Source organism: Budorcas taxicolor, chromosome 3 (assembly GCF_023091745.1).
Source record: "Budorcas taxicolor isolate Tak-1 chromosome 3, Takin1.1, whole genome shotgun sequence".
Lineage (NCBI taxonomy): Eukaryota > Metazoa > Chordata > Mammalia > Artiodactyla > Bovidae > Budorcas > Budorcas taxicolor.
Window position 1 is genome coordinate 101,062,228 of NC_068912.1, and position 20,385 is coordinate 101,082,612.

The 20,385-nt window shown below is 38.8% G+C and overlaps 1 protein-coding gene across 1 annotated transcript in view; it reads left to right on the top strand.

Annotated features, from left to right (window-relative positions):
- The first annotated feature begins 554 nt into the window (after positions 1-554).
- Positions 555-20,385, top strand: part of ZSWIM5 (zinc finger SWIM-type containing 5) — a 169,261-nt gene continuing 149,430 nt past the window's right edge. The window contains exon 1 of the mRNA XM_052636819.1: positions 555-1,152. Within this exon, the coding sequence (XP_052492779.1) occupies positions 555-1,152 (598 nt within the window). The remainder of the gene's footprint in view (positions 1,153-20,385) is intronic.

Sequence of the window (20,385 nt, forward strand, 5' to 3'; positions counted from 1 at the left end):
GTCTGGTCCATCTACCAGAGGACCCTTGATTTTGAGTTCTCTCTCTTTCTCCGCCCCGCAAGCCTAGCACTTTGCTTGCGGCTTCGCGCAATACTCGCTCCGGGCCGTTGCACTTGGCCGCACAGTCCACTCCTTTCCCTCCAGGCTGCAGGTGCGTCGGAGGCGCGCGGGCTGGCGAGGGTGCCGGGCGCTCCCCGTCCCTGGGTGTCCCCTAGGTGGAAGTCGGCCAGGCGCGAGCGCTCGGTGCGCATTCTGGGCCGTCTGCCCCTGGCGCGCGCCGCCAGCCCGCGCTCGCTCCCGTCCCGCCTCGCTCGCCGTGGCCCGGACAGCGCGCGCCGCCTCCCGCTCGTCCTCAGGCCGCCCCTGTCGGCCCTCGCGGCGCGCGCACCGGACCGGCCCAGGCTCCCCACTCGGGCCGGCCGGCTCGCGGGTTTGCTCGCCCCGCCCCCCGGTGCCGCAGCTGGGCGCTTGCGCGGGGCGCGTGGCCGTGGCCGGGGTCTCCGCCGCAGCCGGTGCCGCCGCCGCCGCCTCAGTCAGTCAGTCAGTCCCCAGCAATGGCGGAAGGAGGTGAGCGAGAGGAACTGCTCTCGCCGTCGCCGGTCTCTCCGGCCAAGCGCCTGTGCTCGTGGCCCAGTCCACAGGCTCACCACCCTCGCGGTTCGCCCGGGGCGGCCGGCGGCGGGGTGGGGGGCGTCGGCGGCAGCTGCCTACCCCCGGGGGCCCGCCCCCACCTGCAGCCCGAGTCCTTGCTGGACTGCGCCGCCAAGACGGTGGCAGAAAAGTGGGCGTACGAGCGGGTGGAGGAGCGCTTTGAGCGGATCCCGGAGCCCGTGCAGCGCCGCATCGTCTACTGGTCCTTCCCGCGGAATGAGCGGGAGATCTGCATGTACTCCAGCTTCCAGTACCGCGGCGGCCCTGGCGCCGGCGCGGCTAGCGGCGCCGCGGGGGCTTCGCCGGCCGAGGAGGGGCCGCCGCCACCCCCCGGAGCCGCAGCTCCGGCCGGCTCCGCCCCCGGGGCCGCCGTGGCGGGGGCGTCCCCCGGACTGGGCTCTGGGGCTGGAGTGGCCGGCGGCGGTAGCGGCGAGGGGCTCCCCTTCCGCCGGGGCATCCGTCTGCTGGACAGCGGCTCCGTGGAGAATGTGCTGCAAGTCGGTAGGTGCTCGCTCGGCTTCTCTCGGGTCCCCGGCCTCCTCTTCCGCAGGTGCCTTCTCTTTGCACAAGCCCTGAGCCAGGACCCCGGCTTTTTGCCCAACTCCCGATCCTCTGCCAAAGGACAAACTAGTCACATAAAAAACTTTTCTCAACATTTCGTCAGGTCCACTGCTGCTCTTTCCTCCACTACCCCCATTTCTTTTTGTTTGAAGAGCGAATAGATCTCTTTTTTATTCTTCGTTCTACACCCCACGCCAAAGCAAAAAGGATGGGGAAGTATGGCTTTCTGGATGTAATCATTTCTGAATGCGTTTTTCTAATTTAAGTTGAGAGAGGAGCGAACTGTTAGTGAATCTGGAGCAAGCGGTCTTACAGGGAACGTTTGAGGGACAGGCTGTCAAAGGCAATCTAGTCTTTGCAGATTGAAGCTAGGTATAATTAACTTTAAAAATGGGGGGAAAAAACCTCAGCAAAATACTGTGCATTTCAGACAGTTTTAATTATCTGCTTTAATGTTTTTTTCCCCTGGACCAGTGATACTTGGGAATCTAGGCTGTGGACTTAACAATACCCGAAGATGGAAATGTGACAGCTTCTTCTCCACACCCCCACCCAAGGAAAAAAAAAAGGCACAATCTGGAGTGGGGGTGGGGTCTGTCTTCCTTGTCAGACTGGGGTAAATCAAAAGCTGGTCACGTTGGGTTTTTCAAATGCTTCTCATTTAACAAGTCTTCATATTTGCTTTTGTTTTATCTTTTTGTTTGTGGGGGAATGAAAAGGATTTCTTTTTCTTTTATTGCTCCAGAGCTTTTAGTCAGTTTGTTCGTCTTATTAAATATACAAATTCAGTAGTCCTGATTTGTGGAATGGATAGGGAGAAAGGGGAAAAATGACATTGTTTAACATTGACTTGCTATGTGGGGAAATTTAAATACTGATTTTTTTTTTTCTATTTGGACTATTATAGCACTTTGGAAGTACACATTATCTTTATGCATTTTATTGTACAATATATGCTCATATTTACTGAAAAAATATTGATTTTTGAAAGGAGTTGGAGAGAGGCTGTTTTTAGAATTAAACAGACACAGGAACACACATAAACAGGAACCCCAAACGTCTAGCTCCCTTCTCCCCAGGTAAAACTGACATATTTGATTTTTTTTTTTTTCATTTGAAGAGTAGCACATTGTGGTGTTTCATATAAAGCAACCTACTTTTAATTATTGAGACTCACTGAACCCTGTTTCTTTTTAAAGCAACATATACCACAGTTTGTTTTGCAAATATGAAATGTAAATTTATCTAAATTTATCCTGTGTCAGAATACAGAAACAGTAGATTGAGAAAGTTTTGTTTATTTGAGGCTATTCCTTTGTGTGTTTCTGTACATATTTGTAATAATGAATTGAATAACAGGTAATTAAGGTGTGCAGCTTTAATTCTGAAAACATGAAAATGAATATAGGCATTTCATTATTCATCTGTAGATCATATTCTTTTTATGAGTTTATATCAATTAATTTTTAAGTTCCTTGTTTAAATATTTTGAATTGAAAAGTTTCAATTTAAGTAGTCATTTTATAGTAAGAGATACTGTATTTGAAATAATTTTCAAACTTCGAAGGGGCAATTGAGAAAGAAGAGTTTTAAAGAAGTATATATTTTGAAAATGACTATTATGTCAAGTTGTAAATGAAATCAGATGTTGTGAGTGATCCAGGTCATGTTTAAATCAGATCTTTTTCTTCTACAGTATGAGAGTTGGCATGCTTCTTAGGATGATGAGCTCTTGTATGATAGTTTTAGGGACTGGAGAAAATATACTTAAGCATATTTTGATTCTTACTTTGGATTTCATAGATGAAGATAGGATAATGAATTAATCATTTTTAAGTAATGCTATTTGAGAAACATGAATTGTATAATCTTTATTTTTCTGATTTTAATCTATGCTGGTGAAGGTGAAAGAGAAGAATATTCCATTCTTTATCATTCTGAGTTCTGTATCTTGGCATGAACCCCTGTTAATTTTTTTGGCTGCATCATGCATCATCTTCCCCCACCAGATGATCAGACATGGGTGCCCTGTGTTGGGAGCACAGAGTTTTAACCACTGGACCACCAGGGAAGTCTCAAACCATCGTTTAGTATGTAAAATTAGAGAACCATTCCTCATCTCTTAAACCTAAAATGTGAGTATGTGACGATCTAGATGATAGGTTTTATAAAAGTATTACCAAGAGATAAGCAAAAAAATGATTTGTATATAGCAAGACAGTAATCATGTTCTTCACTTTATAATTTCACTTCAAATTCAATATAGGGGCTTCCCTGGTGGCTCAGTGGTAAAGAATCTGCCTGCCAGTGCAGGAGACATGTGTTCAGTCCCCGATCCTGGAAGATCCCACATGCCTTGGAGCAACTAAGTGCATGTTCCATAACTGCTGAGCCTGTGCTCTAGAGCCTGGGAGCTGCAACTACCGAGCCCATGTGTCCTAGAACTCGTGCTCTGCAACAAGAGAAGCCATTGCAATGGGAAGTTCATGCTCTGCAACTAGAGAGTAGCCCTTGCTCACCACAGCCGGAGAAGAGCCCGAGCAGCAACGAATATCCAGCACAGCCAAAAATAATAAAGAAATACAATTACTTAAAAAAAACCCTCAATATAATTACCCAGTGCTACTATTAAAAATTCTTATTTATTTCCTTACTATATCCAAGCCATAGTTAAAACCTCAGAATTGGAAAGTTACTGAAGGCTGATGCTTTAGGAAGTAAGGGAAATTAGGGTATTTCTTTTAAACATTCTTTTAAAGAAAAGATTCATAAAGGGATTTAAACAAGGTAAACATGTATTTTAAATATTTTATTAAAATAAATAAGTAAATTTAAAAATAAAAAGCACAACATAAAAGAAAAAAATTGAAACAAATTAGACAACAAAGACTTTGTACAAAGAGTATTTATATTCAGTAACTTTTGATTACTTTCCACATGGAATCTGGTAATGGGACATCATGGGCTGGTTAAAACACAAATGCTCTGTAGAAAACATCTGATTTTGAATTAGAACTCAAAGTTTCCCAGCTTGGTATAAAGAAATGGGAGGACTGTAGCTTGTTATGCTCAAAGGATACATTTCTTTTACAAGGCAGTACTGAATCAGAGGTATTGCTCCTTTTAAAAGGGGAAAATTATAAATTAGTCTTTTCATGGACATCTGTAAGTTTGAAGCTCTGTGAATAGATCTTTCTGTTCTCTTGGTATTATGAAGGTAATAGAGTTAAGATGTTTTAAGCATCTGCATTTTAACCTGTCTAAGGAGCCCATGGAAATAGTTGTCGTATAAACCTTGGGAAAATACTTACTCAGGAATCTGCAGATGGTATAATAAGAATGGTACAACTATAATTTACTAATAATTTTAAGATGTTGACCCATCATCATATTTTAAATTAATGTCTCTGTGTCTGGTAGAACTTAAAGGAGGATTGTGTCTTCTCAGGGAAAACTGACTTGATTGATAGAAAAGAAGCATTGATAGTTTTTTTCTTGTATGCAGAAATATTATATTTATTTGAATATTTAGATTTTCAAAAATTGGATAAAGTCTTACAGGGGCCTTCAGTGTTGGTATATCTTAATTATACAAGTGTTTATCCAGAAAATATCATATATTCTGACAGTCGAGCCCCATAGTTTTAGCCTACACATTTTCTAATAAATGCATAATTTGTGTGTGGATAATCTTCAAGACTACAGCCACAATGCTAAGTACTACTTTATGTGAAAGAAATGTAATTACAAAGTCAATAATAATAAAAAGATCCATTTCAGGAAGTTATTCATAGCTTACAAATTAAGTAGTTAAGTTTATAATTATGAGCATGTATATATTATCAATAAACATCTGTGTAATTTTTCTATAGTACAGCTTTTGTAAAGTGCAGCAGTAATAAGTATTGCTGGTGTTGATTTCTATAGGTAATTTATTTTTAATCTATATTATTTAGAGGAACAAAAGATACCCTAACCTAAAAAGCTGTATAGCATTGTAAGTTAGAATAGATATAAAATCATAATAAAATTTCTATGTGGGGAAAAATGACTTAATTTATATGTGAGATATTCCAGCAGGGAAAGCAGCTGCATGCCTTTAAGGGATAAGTGGTAACATTTTTTAGAGTAGAAACTTACCAGGTTTTAAAATCACATTGCTTTTTTTCTTTCTTAAGCAATGAATTTTCTCCTTCCTCTTCCACCACAGCACCTCACACACATATCTTAATATTCAAGTGTTTGTTAATTTCCAAAATATACAAGTAGCTCCTGTAGTTTAATATGAAAAAAACAAACAGTCTAATAAAAAATATAGGCAGAAGACCTAAATAAACATTTTTCCAAAGAAGACATGAAGATGGCTAACAGGCACATGAAAAGATGCTCAGTTCAGTTCAGTTCAGTCGCTCAGTCATGTCCGACTCTTGGCAACCCCATGAATTGCAGCACGCCAGGCCTCCCTGTCCCTCACCAACTCCTGGAGTTCACTCAAACTCACGTCCATCAAGTCGGTGATGCCATCCAGCCATCTCATCCTCTGTCATCCCCTTCTCCTCCTGCCCCCAATCCCTCCCAGCTTTACTACGATGAAATATCACCTTACACCAGTCAGAATGGCCATCATCAAAAAATCTATAAAAAATAAGTGCTATAGAGGCTGTGAAGAGAAATGGACCCTCTTACTCTGTTGGCGGAAATGTAAATTGGTTCAGCCTCTGTGGAGAAGAGTATGGACGTTCCTTAAAAAACTAAACATAGTTCTACCATATGATCCAGCAATCTTACTCCTGGGCATCAATGGGCATCAATGTTCATAGCCAAAACATGGAAGCAACCTAAATGCCTAGTGAAAGATGAATAGGTTAAGAAGATGTGGTACATATATACAATGGAATATTACTCAGCCATGAAAAGTATGAAATAATATCATTTGCAGCAACATGAATGGACCTAGACATTATCACACTAAATGAAGTTAGTCAAAGACAGATATCATATAACTTATATGTGGAATCTGAAAAGTGATACAAATGAATTTATTTACAAAATGGAAATAGAGTCACAGACATAGAAAACAAACATGGTTACCAAAGGGGATAGTGGGAGTTGGAGGTGAGATAAATGAGAAATTTTGGGTTAACATGAATAGACTACTACATATAAAATAGGCAGACAATGAGGATCTTCTGTATAGCACAGGGGAACTATACTCAATATCTTGTAATAACCTATAATGGAAAAGAATTTGAAAAAGAATATATATGTGTGTGTATATAACTGAATCACTTTGCTTTACACTTGAAACTAACATAACATTGTAAATTACACTGCAATAAAAAAGTCTGTTGAATAGTGAATGTTTAGAAATTTAAAACAGACTTAGTTAAGAGAGAGAGATGTGAATTTTTATGAGTGTGGTGCTAGAAGATAAAGGGAAAACTCCATTCTTGTGGATATAATAAGCTGATAGCAGTAAGTGGTATGAGTGTTGCAACAGTGTGTATCTTTTATGTTGACTGTCTGCTTCTTGTGAAGAATAGTGATTTATCAGTTTTTTTTCCAAAACTTTAGATGAATTCTTATTGAAGGCAACTTTCTCAATGATAGAGCTTTAAAGATAATGAATAAACTAAAGGTAGTAGACTTTTAAAGGTTATTTTTATTTTAGGAATTAAAAATATTACTGAAGTGTGAATACAAAGTCTAAATTTTGAAGTGAAAGGACTAGAAATTTACTTAAGCCTATGTGAAACAGTTTCATTGAACTTGTTTCAATGACAGCTGTTAAAAATCAAGACATTAACAGTATCTTAGAGTTGATGGTTATATGAATATACACATGTATCTATCTACCTATCTGTATACATGTTAAAATATATAGAACTATTCTCCCAGAAGTCAAAATTACTGTTATTTTAGAAAATAATTTTAAAAATAAAGACATTAATATTAGTAACTTAACGTATAAGAGATACTGAAAATGCTGTTTTGATTTCCTATGGCTACTGTAACAAACTTTCACAAATTGGGTGGATTAAAACAATAGAAATTCACTGTCTCATAGTTCTGGAGGCAAGAAGTCTGAAATCAAGGTATCAGCAGGGTCATGCTCCCTCTGAAACCAGTAGGGAAATCCTTCCTGCTTCTTCCTAGCTTCTGGTGGTTTGCCAGGAGTCTTTGGCATTCCTTGACATACAACTTCATAACTCCAGTCTCTTCTTTGTCACAGGGCATTCTTCCTATGTGTCTGTATTTTCACATGACCATTTTAGAAGGACAGCAGTCATATTGGATTAGGGGCCTACCCTGCTCCAGTATGACCTCAGTTTAACTAATTACATGTGCAATGACCCTATTTCCAAATAAGGTCACATTCTGAGGTCCTGGAGGTTAGGACTTCAACATATCAGTGTTGCTCAGTTGCTCAGTTGTGTCCGACTCTTTCGCAACCCTATGGACTATAGCTCGCCAGGCTCCTCTGTCCATGGAATTTTGCAGGCAAGAATACTAGAGTGGGTTGCCATTTCCCCCTGCAGAGTATCTTCCCAACCCAGGGATCGAACCTGCATCTCCTGCTTCTCCTGCACTGCAAACAAATTCTTTACCTTCTGAGCCGTTGGGGAAGCCTGTCAATCTTGGGAGAACACAATTCAACTCATGACAGCTTCTCATGCTTGTTTCTTATTGCATAACATAGTTTCATGTGAATTTTAAACTTTTTTATGTTGAATATGGCTTAAATTAGATATCACCACATCTATTTTATTAGATAAGCATTATTTCAGTTTAACTGATTCAGTTTGCATGATTGATTATTTAATATTTTTAATACATGTGGAACTTTTTTGATAAATAAGTGGTCATTTAAAGGTTAAACCTGTCGTCATTCTTTATAAAAAATGATGACTGTGCAATACAGCACTCAGGGCATACATGCGTGGATGAACAGATTGCTGTCAGATATTTTTTCATGAATACCATTTATAACTCATTTATAGAAATAGGTAACCCTCAGTTGTCCAGAGCCTTTTCAGCATCTCCTTCAGTCAGATCACCAGTGGCTGGAGTGTTCTGCCAGTTCTGCACAATACACTGTGCATGAAAGTATGAGACCTCATTGATAGTTTAAGGGGATAGAGATTGCAGTGCATGAGGTTATCGTGGAGAAAGAGGAGGGCAAGCTGGAGATGCTGTTCAAGCTCATCCTGGTGGGAGATGAGAGCCTGAGCTGGAGGGCACCTTGTATGGCCTTTCCCTGTTACACGCATAAGGAAGTTCTGCAGCTACTGACCTAGAGCAAGTGAGTAAACAGAACAGAGACCTAGGTCAGCTTGCAGAAAGAACCCTAGGAGAGCAGAGAAATAAGGACAGTTAGATATCTTGTAAGTCTTGTAAGCTGACCTCAGTCTCTTTGCTGGGAGTGAGAGGTTTAAGGAAGCACTTTCTTTCTGAGATTAAGAATTCTACCACTCTGTCATGTCCTACTGATGCCCCTATCCCCTCACTGTACCTTCTTTTTCCTGCTAATTCTGTGGTAATGAATGTAGTTTCTGAGTTTACTTTGTGTGATTCGATGTTGGGGCATTTGGAGGTACCAAGACCCTGGCAATTTTATGTGGCCTTTTAGACTGTCCTCTAAGAAGAAAGGGGCAGGAAGGAAGAAGTGGGGATCCCAGAATTAGTACAGGAGGAGGGACTGCTCATTTAGCTTACTGTTAGCAACAACTTCCTATATTAGGGATAAAACATGCATATGCATTAGAGCTGGGGTATAGACCATAGGCGGTGAAGAGAAAAATGGTCAGTCCTCTTTTGGGTCTAGAAGTCAGCTGCAATGTCACAGTTACTTAGGGTGGTCAATTAGCTTTCTCGCTCTGCTTTGACTATTCTTTTTGTCTCCTGCAATGATTGGTGATCACCCACTGGATAGAGGCACATTGTCAGAGATGAAAAAGCCTGGTAACTGACTTGCAAAATAAATTAAGACCTGGGAGAAGTGCCATCCTTCTTTCCAGCTGGAGAGACCCCAACACCAAATAGTTCTGTAGGGAGCCTGATCATCAACTTCCAGTTCCTCACAGAGCCAACCCATGTCCCACTCTGAACTCCCACTGGAAACGCTGCTTCTTTAAACTGGAAGTTCTTGAGGAGTTAGGCAGAAGTGGCTGGAGCTGACTCTCCTTCTGGGACATCACTTTGGCTTTGGTATTGACAGAGTGGCTGACACTTATCTTCCAACTCAGACTGGCTGGGACAGGACAAGGGCTATGCTTGAGCATGACCAGGTTTGACTGCTCCCAGCCTGGAATGCCCCTGCTCTGGACCTCTCATTTCTTTTTATTGGTTTATTTTTCAGTGCATCTTTAATTTGTACAGAAATAAGATGTAAACAAAAAAGGAAATAGGTAACCCTGAAAGCATATGAACCGTGTCTTAACTTTTTCCAAAGTGTTAGTTGCTCAGTTGTGGCCGACTCTTTGCGACCCCATGGACTGTAGCCTGCCAAACTCCTCTGTCCATGGAATACTCCAGACAAGAATACTGGAGTGGTGAATAGCCAAAGCAAGCTTGAGAAAGAAGAATGGAACTGGAGGAATAAACCTGCCTGACTTCAGACTACACTATAAAGCTATAGTCATCAAGATGGTATGGTACTGGCACAAAGACAGAAATATAGATCAATGGAACAAAATAGAAAGCCCAGAGATAAATCCTTGCACCTATGGACCCCTTATCTTTGACCAAGGAGGCAAGAATATACAATGGAGAAAAGACAATCTCTTTAACAAGTGGTGCTAGGAAAACTGGTCAACCACTTGTAAAAGAATGAAACTAGAACACTTTCTAACACCATACACAAAAATAAACTCAAAATGGATTAAAGATCTAAATGTAAGACCACAAACAATAAAACTCCTAGAGGAAGACATAGGCAACACACTCTCTGACATAAATCACAGCAGGATCCTCTATGATCCACCCCCCAGAGCAATGGAATAAAAGCAAAAATAAATGGGACCTAGTTAAAAGTGTTTGCACAGCAAAGGAAACTATAAGCAAGATGAAAAGACAGCTTTCAGAATGGGAGAAAATAATAGCAAATGAAGCAACTGACAGACAATTAATCTCAAAAATATACAAGCAGCTCATGCAGCTCAATACCAGAAAAAATAAATGACCCAATGAAAAAACTGGGCCAAAGAACTAAACAGACGTTTCTCCAAACAAGATATACAGATGGCTGAGAAACACATGAAAAAATGCTCAACATCATTCGTTATCAGAGAAATGCAAATCAAAACCACAATGAGGTACCATCTCACCCTGGTTAGAATGGCTGCTATCAAAAAGTCTACAAACAATGAATGCTGGAGAGGGTGCGGAGAAAAGGGAACCCTCTTACACTGTTGGTGGGAATGCGAACTAGTACAGCGACTATGGAGAACAGTGTGGAGATTCCTTAAAAAACTGGAAATAGAACTGCCATACGACCCAGCAATCCCACTGCTGGGCATACACACCAAGGAAACCAGAATTGAAAGAGACACGTGTACCCCAATGTTCATCACAGCACTGTTTGCAATAGCTAGAACATGGAAGCAACCTAGATGTCCATTGGCAGATGAATGGATAAGAAAGCTGTGGTACATATACACAATGGAATATTATTCAACTATTAAAAAGAACGCATTTGAATCAGTTCTAATGAGGTGGATGAAATTGGAGCCTATTATACAGAGTGAAGTAAGTCAGAAAGAAAAACACCAATACAGTATACTAACACATATATATGGAATTTAGAAAGATGGTAATGATGACCCTGTATGTGAGACAGCAAAAGAGACACAGATACAAAGAAGAGACTTTTGGACTCAGTGGGAGAAGGCGAGGTTGGGATGATTTGAGAGAATAGCATTGAAACATGTGTATTACCATATGTGAAATAGATCGCCAGTCCAGGTTTGATGCATGAGACAGGGCACTCAGGGCTGGTGCACTGGGATGATCCTGAGGGATGGGATGGGGAGGGAGGTGGAGGGATGTTCAGGATAGGGGACATATATACACCCATGGCTGATTCATGTCAATGTATGGCAAAAACCACTACAATATTGTAAAGTAATTAGCCTTCAATTAAAAAAAAAAAGAATACTGGAGTGAGTAGCCATTCCCTTCTTGAGGGAATCTTCCTCATCCAGGGATCAAACCTGGGTCTCCTGCATTGCAGGTGGGTCATTTCCATCTGAGCCACCAGGGAAGCCCAACTTTTTTCAAACCCCAAGTTAATATGGTTTGGGATTGTGATATTAGAAATATATTACAGTCCATTCCAGATTACTATTATGTAAATTTTCTACCTTGTGGTTTATATATAGGCTTATTTCTTTCCTCATATAGGCAGCATGCTTCTTGGCCACTTTTAACCTGTCATGGAGCTGGTATACTGAAAAAAATCACACTCATTTTAATATTAGCTTTAGCATTATATTATCATATGATAAATTTCTCTGATACTTTTCATAAGCATATAGCCAACTGATTAATTTTTGGTTCTCAGTATTGAGAGAAATTGTTCTCCCTCTTAGGCTATGTAATGTGATATGCCTTAAATTGATACTCAGTAAATGCTTATTGAATGAATGAGCAAGCTGTTATATAATTTAAAAATATTTAGATAATATGAAAATCTTTCTTTATTGATTTGTATGTAATAGGAGCCTAGAAGATATACCGGCAAAATGTAATTTCTGGATGTTTTAGATTTTTAATATTATATAGATTTAAAAATACCAACGAAGCTTATCAACTAGTTTCTGATTATTTTCATTGGATATTTGGTCACTTGTTTTGTGTAAAGCTCAGTAAATAACTATTTACTTACTTTGGGTGGAAATCATTTCAAAATACTTTGTATTTTCCTACCTTAGACTACAAACCCAAGTTGGATACCAAAGCCTATGCTTCTAAGAACTACATTATGTTGCCATCTTTATGCAGGTGGGAGATTGTAGACTGAGATTCTCTGAAACCTGATATAGCTGATTCACTTTGTTGTACAGCGGAAACTAACACAACATTGTAAAACAATTATACTCCCCCAAATTAGTAAATTTTATTGAATGTAAATTTTGCCTCAGAAATTGGTTTTAAAGGAAAGAATGGTAAGTTCCAATCGTTGATTTCACATTAAAATCGCTGGGGAGATTTTAAAGAAAGTGCCAAGGACTAACCCTAAATTAATTAAAAGTCTGTTGAGAATGAGGACTGATCCTCAGAATTTTTAAAGAGCTCCTAGATGTCTTATGTGCAGCCAGGGTTGAAAGACACTGTTCTAGAAAAATGATCACCTTTATTAGTGTTTTCAGTGTTTTTAAACTTACTGTAGACAATCAAAACATTATTTAATATTTATTACACAAATGCTTTGGACTATGTCAACTTTCTTTTCTATTTCAGCCTGTTTTCTTCTGTCTATCTTTAGGTTTATTAATGGATCTCAAGGAAAATTATTCTCTTTCACTTAAAAAATGTGTGTCTGTGTTTTGAAAAGGTCCTATGCAAAAGTGTATAAATTCATGCCATCAAAAGACACTATAAATGTAACACCAACATATAATTTTATTCATGTTTGTTCACTCATTTGTAAAACTTAACATTTAACATTCTCAGTGCAGAATAGAACATAAATTCTGTATTTAAGGAGTGTATAGTTTAGTATAGGATACACATTAAAATAGCATTTAGCACAATGTTCTCTAGTAATAGAGTAGTTACTGTGGAGGTAAAGAGTAGAAAGTGATTAACTAGAGAAATGGGGCTAGCTGGATAAATTACTCTATTGTAATATAACTTCAATTATAAAAATATTAAAATTATGTTTAACAGTACAATAAAGATTGAGAACATTATTTATTGCTTACAGGTTAGATTGACCCTTCATGAAGTTCTTTCTGTATTAACGTTTCTCTGCCCTATAGTACTCTAGTTCATAGTTGACTCAAAGAGGTGACATTAGCAGGCAGGAAGATGACAGAAATATTGCCAGATTTTTTTTTCCCTCAGTATAAATTTAACAGATTTCTGTCTTTAGAATAACTTTATTATATCTTCATAGGATCTTTTTAAAAAAATTATTGCGTTTTTAAGGTACAAATATATGATAGAGCTAATCAGTAAAATAAATTTCGGTCTATCCATCCATTCATTATCCTGCATTCTGTAATCAGCGGGAAAATGTATTATGTCTTTAAAAGCACTTGGAGATAATTACATCTCTTCCCTACTCATTTATGGTCTTATTGAATGGAAGCTGGTAACATTAATACATTCAGGAAAAGTCATCCTGTTTTTATTTTGCTTAAATCTATCAATACCTGGTAAACTGACAGGACTGTCAAGAATCACCGACATACACTGATGTTAGTGGTATAAAACCCTTCCCCATGTCATGGTTCCCTCTTGTGAAAAAATAATTTTGCTGATCTTTTCTCTCATTCAGTATTACATTATTATTTTTATTTTTAATTAAAGTATAGTTAATTTATAATTTTATATTAGTTTCAGGTATACAACATAGTGATTCAGTTTTCTATAGATTAAACTCTCAATATTATTGTACTGTCTACTGGTATGTATATTTGCATGTTCTATCATATATATTATCACATATATGCAGAGACCATACAGCAGGTAGCTTCAGAATTCTGGCTCCTCACTACATCTCAGTATCCCCAACCATGGTGGTGGTGGTACATGCTCAATCTTGTCCGACTCCTTGTGACCCCATGGACTGTAGCCCATTAGGCTCCTCTGTCCTTGGGATTTCCTCAGCAAAAATACTGGAGTGGGTTGTCGTGTCCTCCTCTAGGACCAACAGTTGTTTTGAGGATAAATCAACATGTTAAGTATTTAGAACAGAGCCTAACTCCTATTAGGTATTGTATAAATATTCATTCATTATTATTATTGTACCAAAATTGTTGAGGTAATCCATGTTTGTTACCTTTCCTTTAACCTTTGTGCCACCTCTGAAGCCTTCTCAATCTGACTTCTGCTTTCACTCACTATGTTAAAATTGATCTCTTAAAGGTTACCAGTGACCTCATGATTGCCAGATATAGTATCCTTTTTTCAGTCCTCATCCTTTATGACCTCTATATAGAATTTTCTATAGTCTTTTAAAATACTTTTTCCTAGATTTTTGTTTTACTTCACCATTCTGGTTTTCTTTCTACCTTTCTTCTTTATTCTCTTACTCTACAAAAGTAGGATCACAATCTTGCCCCAAGTTTTCTAATTAACCAGTCTTGTTTATTTCTATATCTTCAATTACTATTTTATGAACATAAGTTAGAAAACTGAGCACGCAAAGAATTTATGCTTTTGAATTGTGGTGCTGGAGAAGACTCTGGACAGTTCCTTGGACTTCAAGGAGATCAAACCAGTCAGTCCTAAAGAAAATCAACCCTGAATACTATTGGAAGGACTGATGCTGAAACTGAAGCTCCAATACTTTGGTTAACTGATGCCAAGAGCCAACTCATTGCAAAAGACCCTGATGCTGGGAAAGATTGAAGGAAAAAGGAGAAGAGAGCAGCAGAGGATATGATGGTTAGATAGCATCACTAACTCAACGGACATGAATTTGAGCAAACTCCAGAAGGACAGAGGAGCCTGGTATTCTGCAGTCCATGGGGTCTCAGAGTCAGACATGATTTATCGATTGAATAACAAGTTAGCATCATATAATGTAGTGGTCTCAAATTTGTTTTAAGCCACTCTACTTATTTTCAAATGAAATCTTAGATGATATTCCAGTTTTTGCAGTGGGAAAATTTGAGCTGTTTTGGGAATTGGGATAGGGCCCAAAACTCAGTCAGCTTGGCCAGCTTTTTCCTTTTGATCCCTGAAGCACTTCCAAATAATCTTGGGATTTGTAGTCAGGAGATCTGCCTGAGATTTCTCATCTGTAAAAGTATCAGAATTTTTGTGAGATTCTAAATAAGCTCATATACATGAAAATACTTTATTACAAATAATTTGACTATATATCATTGTTTCTCCCTCTTGAATTCAAGATCAGCTTGTATATTTGCCCACTAGATAGTTCTAAATGGATACCCTACTAGCCACTGAAAATCAACGTGTCTGATAAGGGATTAATGTCCAGAATATGTAAAGAACTCCTACAACTCAACAACAAAAAGCAAACAACCTGATTGAAAAATGGGCAAAGGACTTCAATAAACACTTCTTCAGAGAAGGTATGCAAATAACCAGTAAGCACATAAAAAGAGGCTCAGCATCACTAATCATTAGGAAAATGCAAAAACCACAGTGGGTCATCACTTTATATCCATTAGGATGCCTATTATAAAGAGAAAAAAACAACAGAAAATAACAGGTATTGGTGAAGATATGGAGAAATTGGAAACTTATGCATCACCAGTGGGCATATAAAATGGTACAGCTTCTGTGGAAAATGATATGGTAGTTCTTCAAAAAACTAAACATAAAATTATTGGATCTAGCAGTTCCACTTCTGGGTATATAAGCAAAAGAATTGAAAGCAGGAACTCTAACGGATGTTTGTACACCCCCTTATGGCAGCAGTAGTCACAGTTGGCAAAAGGTATAAACAACCCAGGTGTCCAACGTAAGATGAATGGATAAACAAAATTTGGTGTAAACATACAGCTTGCTATTATTCAGCCTTAACAAGGAAGAAAATTCTGATGAATGCTACATGGATGAACCTTGAAGATACTGTTGTTCATTTGCTAGGTCATGTCTGACTCTTTGCAACCCCATGGACTGCAGCATGCCAGGCTTCTCTGACCTTCACTATCTCCTGGAGTTTCCTCAAACTCCAGTCCCTTGAGTTGGTGATGCCATCCCACCATCTCATCCTCTGTTGCCCCTTCTCCTTTTGCCTTCAGTCTTTCCCAGCATCAGGGTCTTTTCCAATGAGTTGGATCTTCACATGAGATGTCCAAAGTATTGGAGCTTCAGCTTCAGCATTCCTTACCATCTGAGCTACGAGGGAAGCCCCTGAAGACATTATCCTAAGTGAAATAAGCCAGACACAATAGGGCAAAATTATATGATTCCACTTAAATGAGCTACCTAAAATAGGCAAATTCATAGAGATAGAAAGTAAAAGAGGTTACCAGAGGCTAGGGGGAGGGGAATGGAAAGTGGTTTGTTTTTTTTTCTATTTATTTTCTTATTGAACGATAATTGCTTTACAGAACTTTGTTGTTTTCTGTCAAACCTCAACATGAATCAGCCATAGGTGTACTTATATCCCCTCCCTTTTGAACCTCCCACATCTCCCTCCCCATCCCACCCCTCTAGGTTGATACAGAGCCCCTGTTTGAGTTTCCTGAGCCATGCAGCAAATTCCCATTGGCTATCTATTTTACATATGGTAATGTAAGTTTCCATGTTACTGTTTCCATACATCTTACCCTCTCCTCCCCTCTCCCCATGTCCATAAGTCTATTCTCTATGTCTGTTTCTCCATTGCTGCCCTGTAAATAAATTCTTCAGTACCATTTTTCTAGATTCCATATATGTGCGTTAGAATACATTTATCTTTCTCTTTCTGACTCACTTCACTCTGTATAATAAGTTCTAGGTTCATCCACCTCATTTGAACTGACTCAAACATGTTCCTTTTTATGGCCCAGTAATATTCCATTGTGTACGTGTACCACAACTTCTTTATCCATTCATCTATCAATGGACATCTAGGTTGCTTCCATGTTCTAGCTATTGTAAATAATGCTGCAGTGAACAATGGGATACATGTGTCTTTTTCAGCCCTGGTTTCCTCAGGGTATATGCCTAGGAGTGGGATTGTTGGGTCATATGGTGGTTTTATTCCTAGTTTTATAAGGAATCTCCATACTGTCTTCCATAGTGGCTATATCAATTTACATTCCCACCAACAGTGCAAAAGTGTTCCCTTTTCTCCACACCCTCTCCAGCATTTATTGTTTGTAGACTTTTTGATGATGGCCATTCTGACCAGTGTGAGGTGGTATTTCATTGTGGTTTTGATTTGCATTTCTCTAATAATGAGCGATGTGGAGCATCTTTTCATGTGTTTGTTATCCATCTGTATGTCTTTGGAGAAATATCTGTTTAGGTCTTTTTCCCACTTTTTGATTGGGTTTTGTTTTTCTAGCATTGAGTTGTATGAGCTGCTTGTATATTTTGGAAACTAATCCTTTGTCAGTTGCTTCATTTGCTATTATTTTCTCCCATTCTGAAGGCTGTTTTTTCACCTTGCTTATAGTTTCCTTTGCTGTGCAAAAGCTCTTAAGTTTAATCAGGTCCCACTTATTTACTTTTGATTTTATTTCCATTATTCTAGTAGGTGGGTCATAGAGGATCTTGCTTCAATTTATGTCATCAAGTATTCTGTTTTCCTCTAAGAGTTTTATAGTTTCTGGTCTTACATTTAGGTCTTTAATCCATTTTGAGTTTATCTTTGTGTGTGGTGTTAGGAAGTGTTCTAATTTCATTCTTTTACATGTAGCTGTCCAGTTTTCCTGGCACCATTTATTGAAGAGGCTGTCTTTGCCCCATTGTATATTCCTGCCTCCTTTGTCAAAAATAAGGTGCCCATAGGTGCATGGGTTTATTTCTGGGCTTTTTATCTTGTTCCATTGATCTATATTTCTGTTTTTGTGCCAGTACCATACTGTCTTGCTGACTGTAGCTTTGTAGTATAATCTGAAATCAGGAAGGTAGTTTCCTCCAGTTCCATTCTTCTTTCTCAAGACTGCTTTGGCCATTCAGGGTCTTTGTGTTTCCATATGAATTGTGAAATTTTTTGTTCTAGTTCTGTGAAAAATGCCATTGGTAATTTGATAAGGGTCGCATTGAATCTGTAGATTGCATTTGGTAGTATAGTCATTTTCGCAATATTGATTCTTCCTACCCAGGAACATGGAATATCTCTCCATCTGTTTATGTTGTCTTTGATTTCTTTCATCAGTGTCTTATTTTCTGTGTACAGTTCTTTTGTGCCCTTAGGTAAGTTTATTCCTAGATATTTAATTCTTTTTGTTGCAGTGGTGAATGGAATTGAATCCTTAATTTCTCTTTCTGATTTTTCATTGTTAGTATATAGAAATGCAAGTGATTTCTGTGTATTGATTTTGTATCTTGCAACTTTGCTAAATTCACTGATCAGCTCTAGTAAGTTTTTGATACTATCTTTAGGGTTTTCTATGTACAGTATCATGTCATCTGCAAACAGTGAGAGCTTTACTTCTTTTCTGATCTGGAAAGTTATTTTTTAATGAGTGTACAGTTTTATTGTAGGATAATGAAAAAGTTCTAGAGATAGATAATGATGATGGTTGCACAGCAGTGAGAATATATTTAATGTCACTGAACTGTAAGCTTAAAATGGGTAAAGTGAAGTGAAGTCGCTCAGTCGTGTCCGACTCTTTGCGACCCCATGGATGTAGCCTGTCAGGCTCCTCCATCCATGGGATTTTCCAGGCAAGAGTGCTGGAGTGGATTGCCATTTCCTTCTCCAGGGGACCTTCCTGACCCAGGAATCGAACCCGAGTCTCCCGCATTGCAGGCAGACACTTTACCATGGGAGCCATCAGGGAAGCCCAAAGGGTACACCTTATTTATATTTTACTGAAAGAAAAAAAGTTGTAAAACATTTGAATCATATGATTCAATTTATATGAAATGTCCAGAACAGGCAAATCCTAAAGATAGAAAGTAGATTCTTGGTTTCCAGGACCTGGCAGTAGGGAAAGTAGTTGCTGATGGGTATGGGGTTTCCTTTGGGGTGATGAAATGTTCTAATGTTAGATAATGGTTGTGACTGCACAAATCTGTAAATATACTAAGTACCACTGAATTGTATATTTTAAGTGTAAGTTTTTTGTGTTATATGAATTATGTCACAATAAAGCTGTTATTAAAAAAGCACATATTCCAAAGTTGGGGGAGAACTTTCAAAGACATTCTGTTTCTTAGGAAATGAGGTCTAAATTCTTTTTTTTTTTTTTATTTTTATTTTTTTTAATTTTTACTTTATTTTACTTTACAATACTGTATTGGTTTCGACATACATTGACCTGAATCCACCATGGGTGTACATGCGATCCCAACATGAACCCCCCTCCCACCTCCCTCCCCACAACATCCCTCTGGGTCATCCCCATGCACCAGCCCCAAGCATGCTGTATCCTGCATCAGACATAGACTGGTGATTCGATTCTTACATGATAGTATACATGTTTCAATGCCATTCTCCGAAATCATCCCACCCTCTCCCTCTCCCTCTGAGTCCCAAAGTCCGCTATACACATCTGTGTCTTTTTTGCTGTCTTGCATACAGGGTCATCATTGCCATCTTTCTAAATTCCATATATATGTGTTAGTATACTGTATTGATGTTTTTCTTTCTGGCTTACTTCACTCTGTATAATCGGCTCCAGTTTCATCCTTCTCAACAGAACTGATTCAAATGTATTCTTTTGAGGTCTAAATTCTTAAGTCTTATTTTTAGATATTATTTTAGGCTTATTTTAGCGAGGTTCAAATCTCAGTTCTGCTACTTTCTAGCTGTATAACCTTGGATGACGTGTTATTACTTAATCCTTCTGTGGCTCAGTTTCTTTATCTCTAAAATGGAGATACAATACCATTTCAGAATGTTTTTATTATAGTTAAATGAGATAATGTATTCAAAGTCAACTTGGAATTTCTAACACATACATTGTAGGGATACTGTGACTGTTAGTTCTCTTTCTTTTAACCTTCTGTGCCTCTTATGGTCTATATATTTCCATTTTAAAAGGAACATTTCCATAACTAGAGAAGCCTGTGTGCTGCAACTAGAGAAGCCCATGCACTGCAAGGACGACTCAGCACAGCCTCCCTCCCTTCCCCGCCAGAGGGCCATTTCCTTATCTACTTACTTGAAATTAAACCTTTCTTTCATTTTAGTCCTACGCATTATTCATCAAATGTTTATTGAGTACCTGTTATGTTTTAGGCCCTGGTCTAGACGCTGACTATGCCAAAGCCTTTGACTGTGTGGATCACAATAAACTGTGGAAAATTCTGAAAGAGATGGAAATACCAGACCACCTGACCTGCCTCTTGAGAAACTATGTGCAGGTCAGG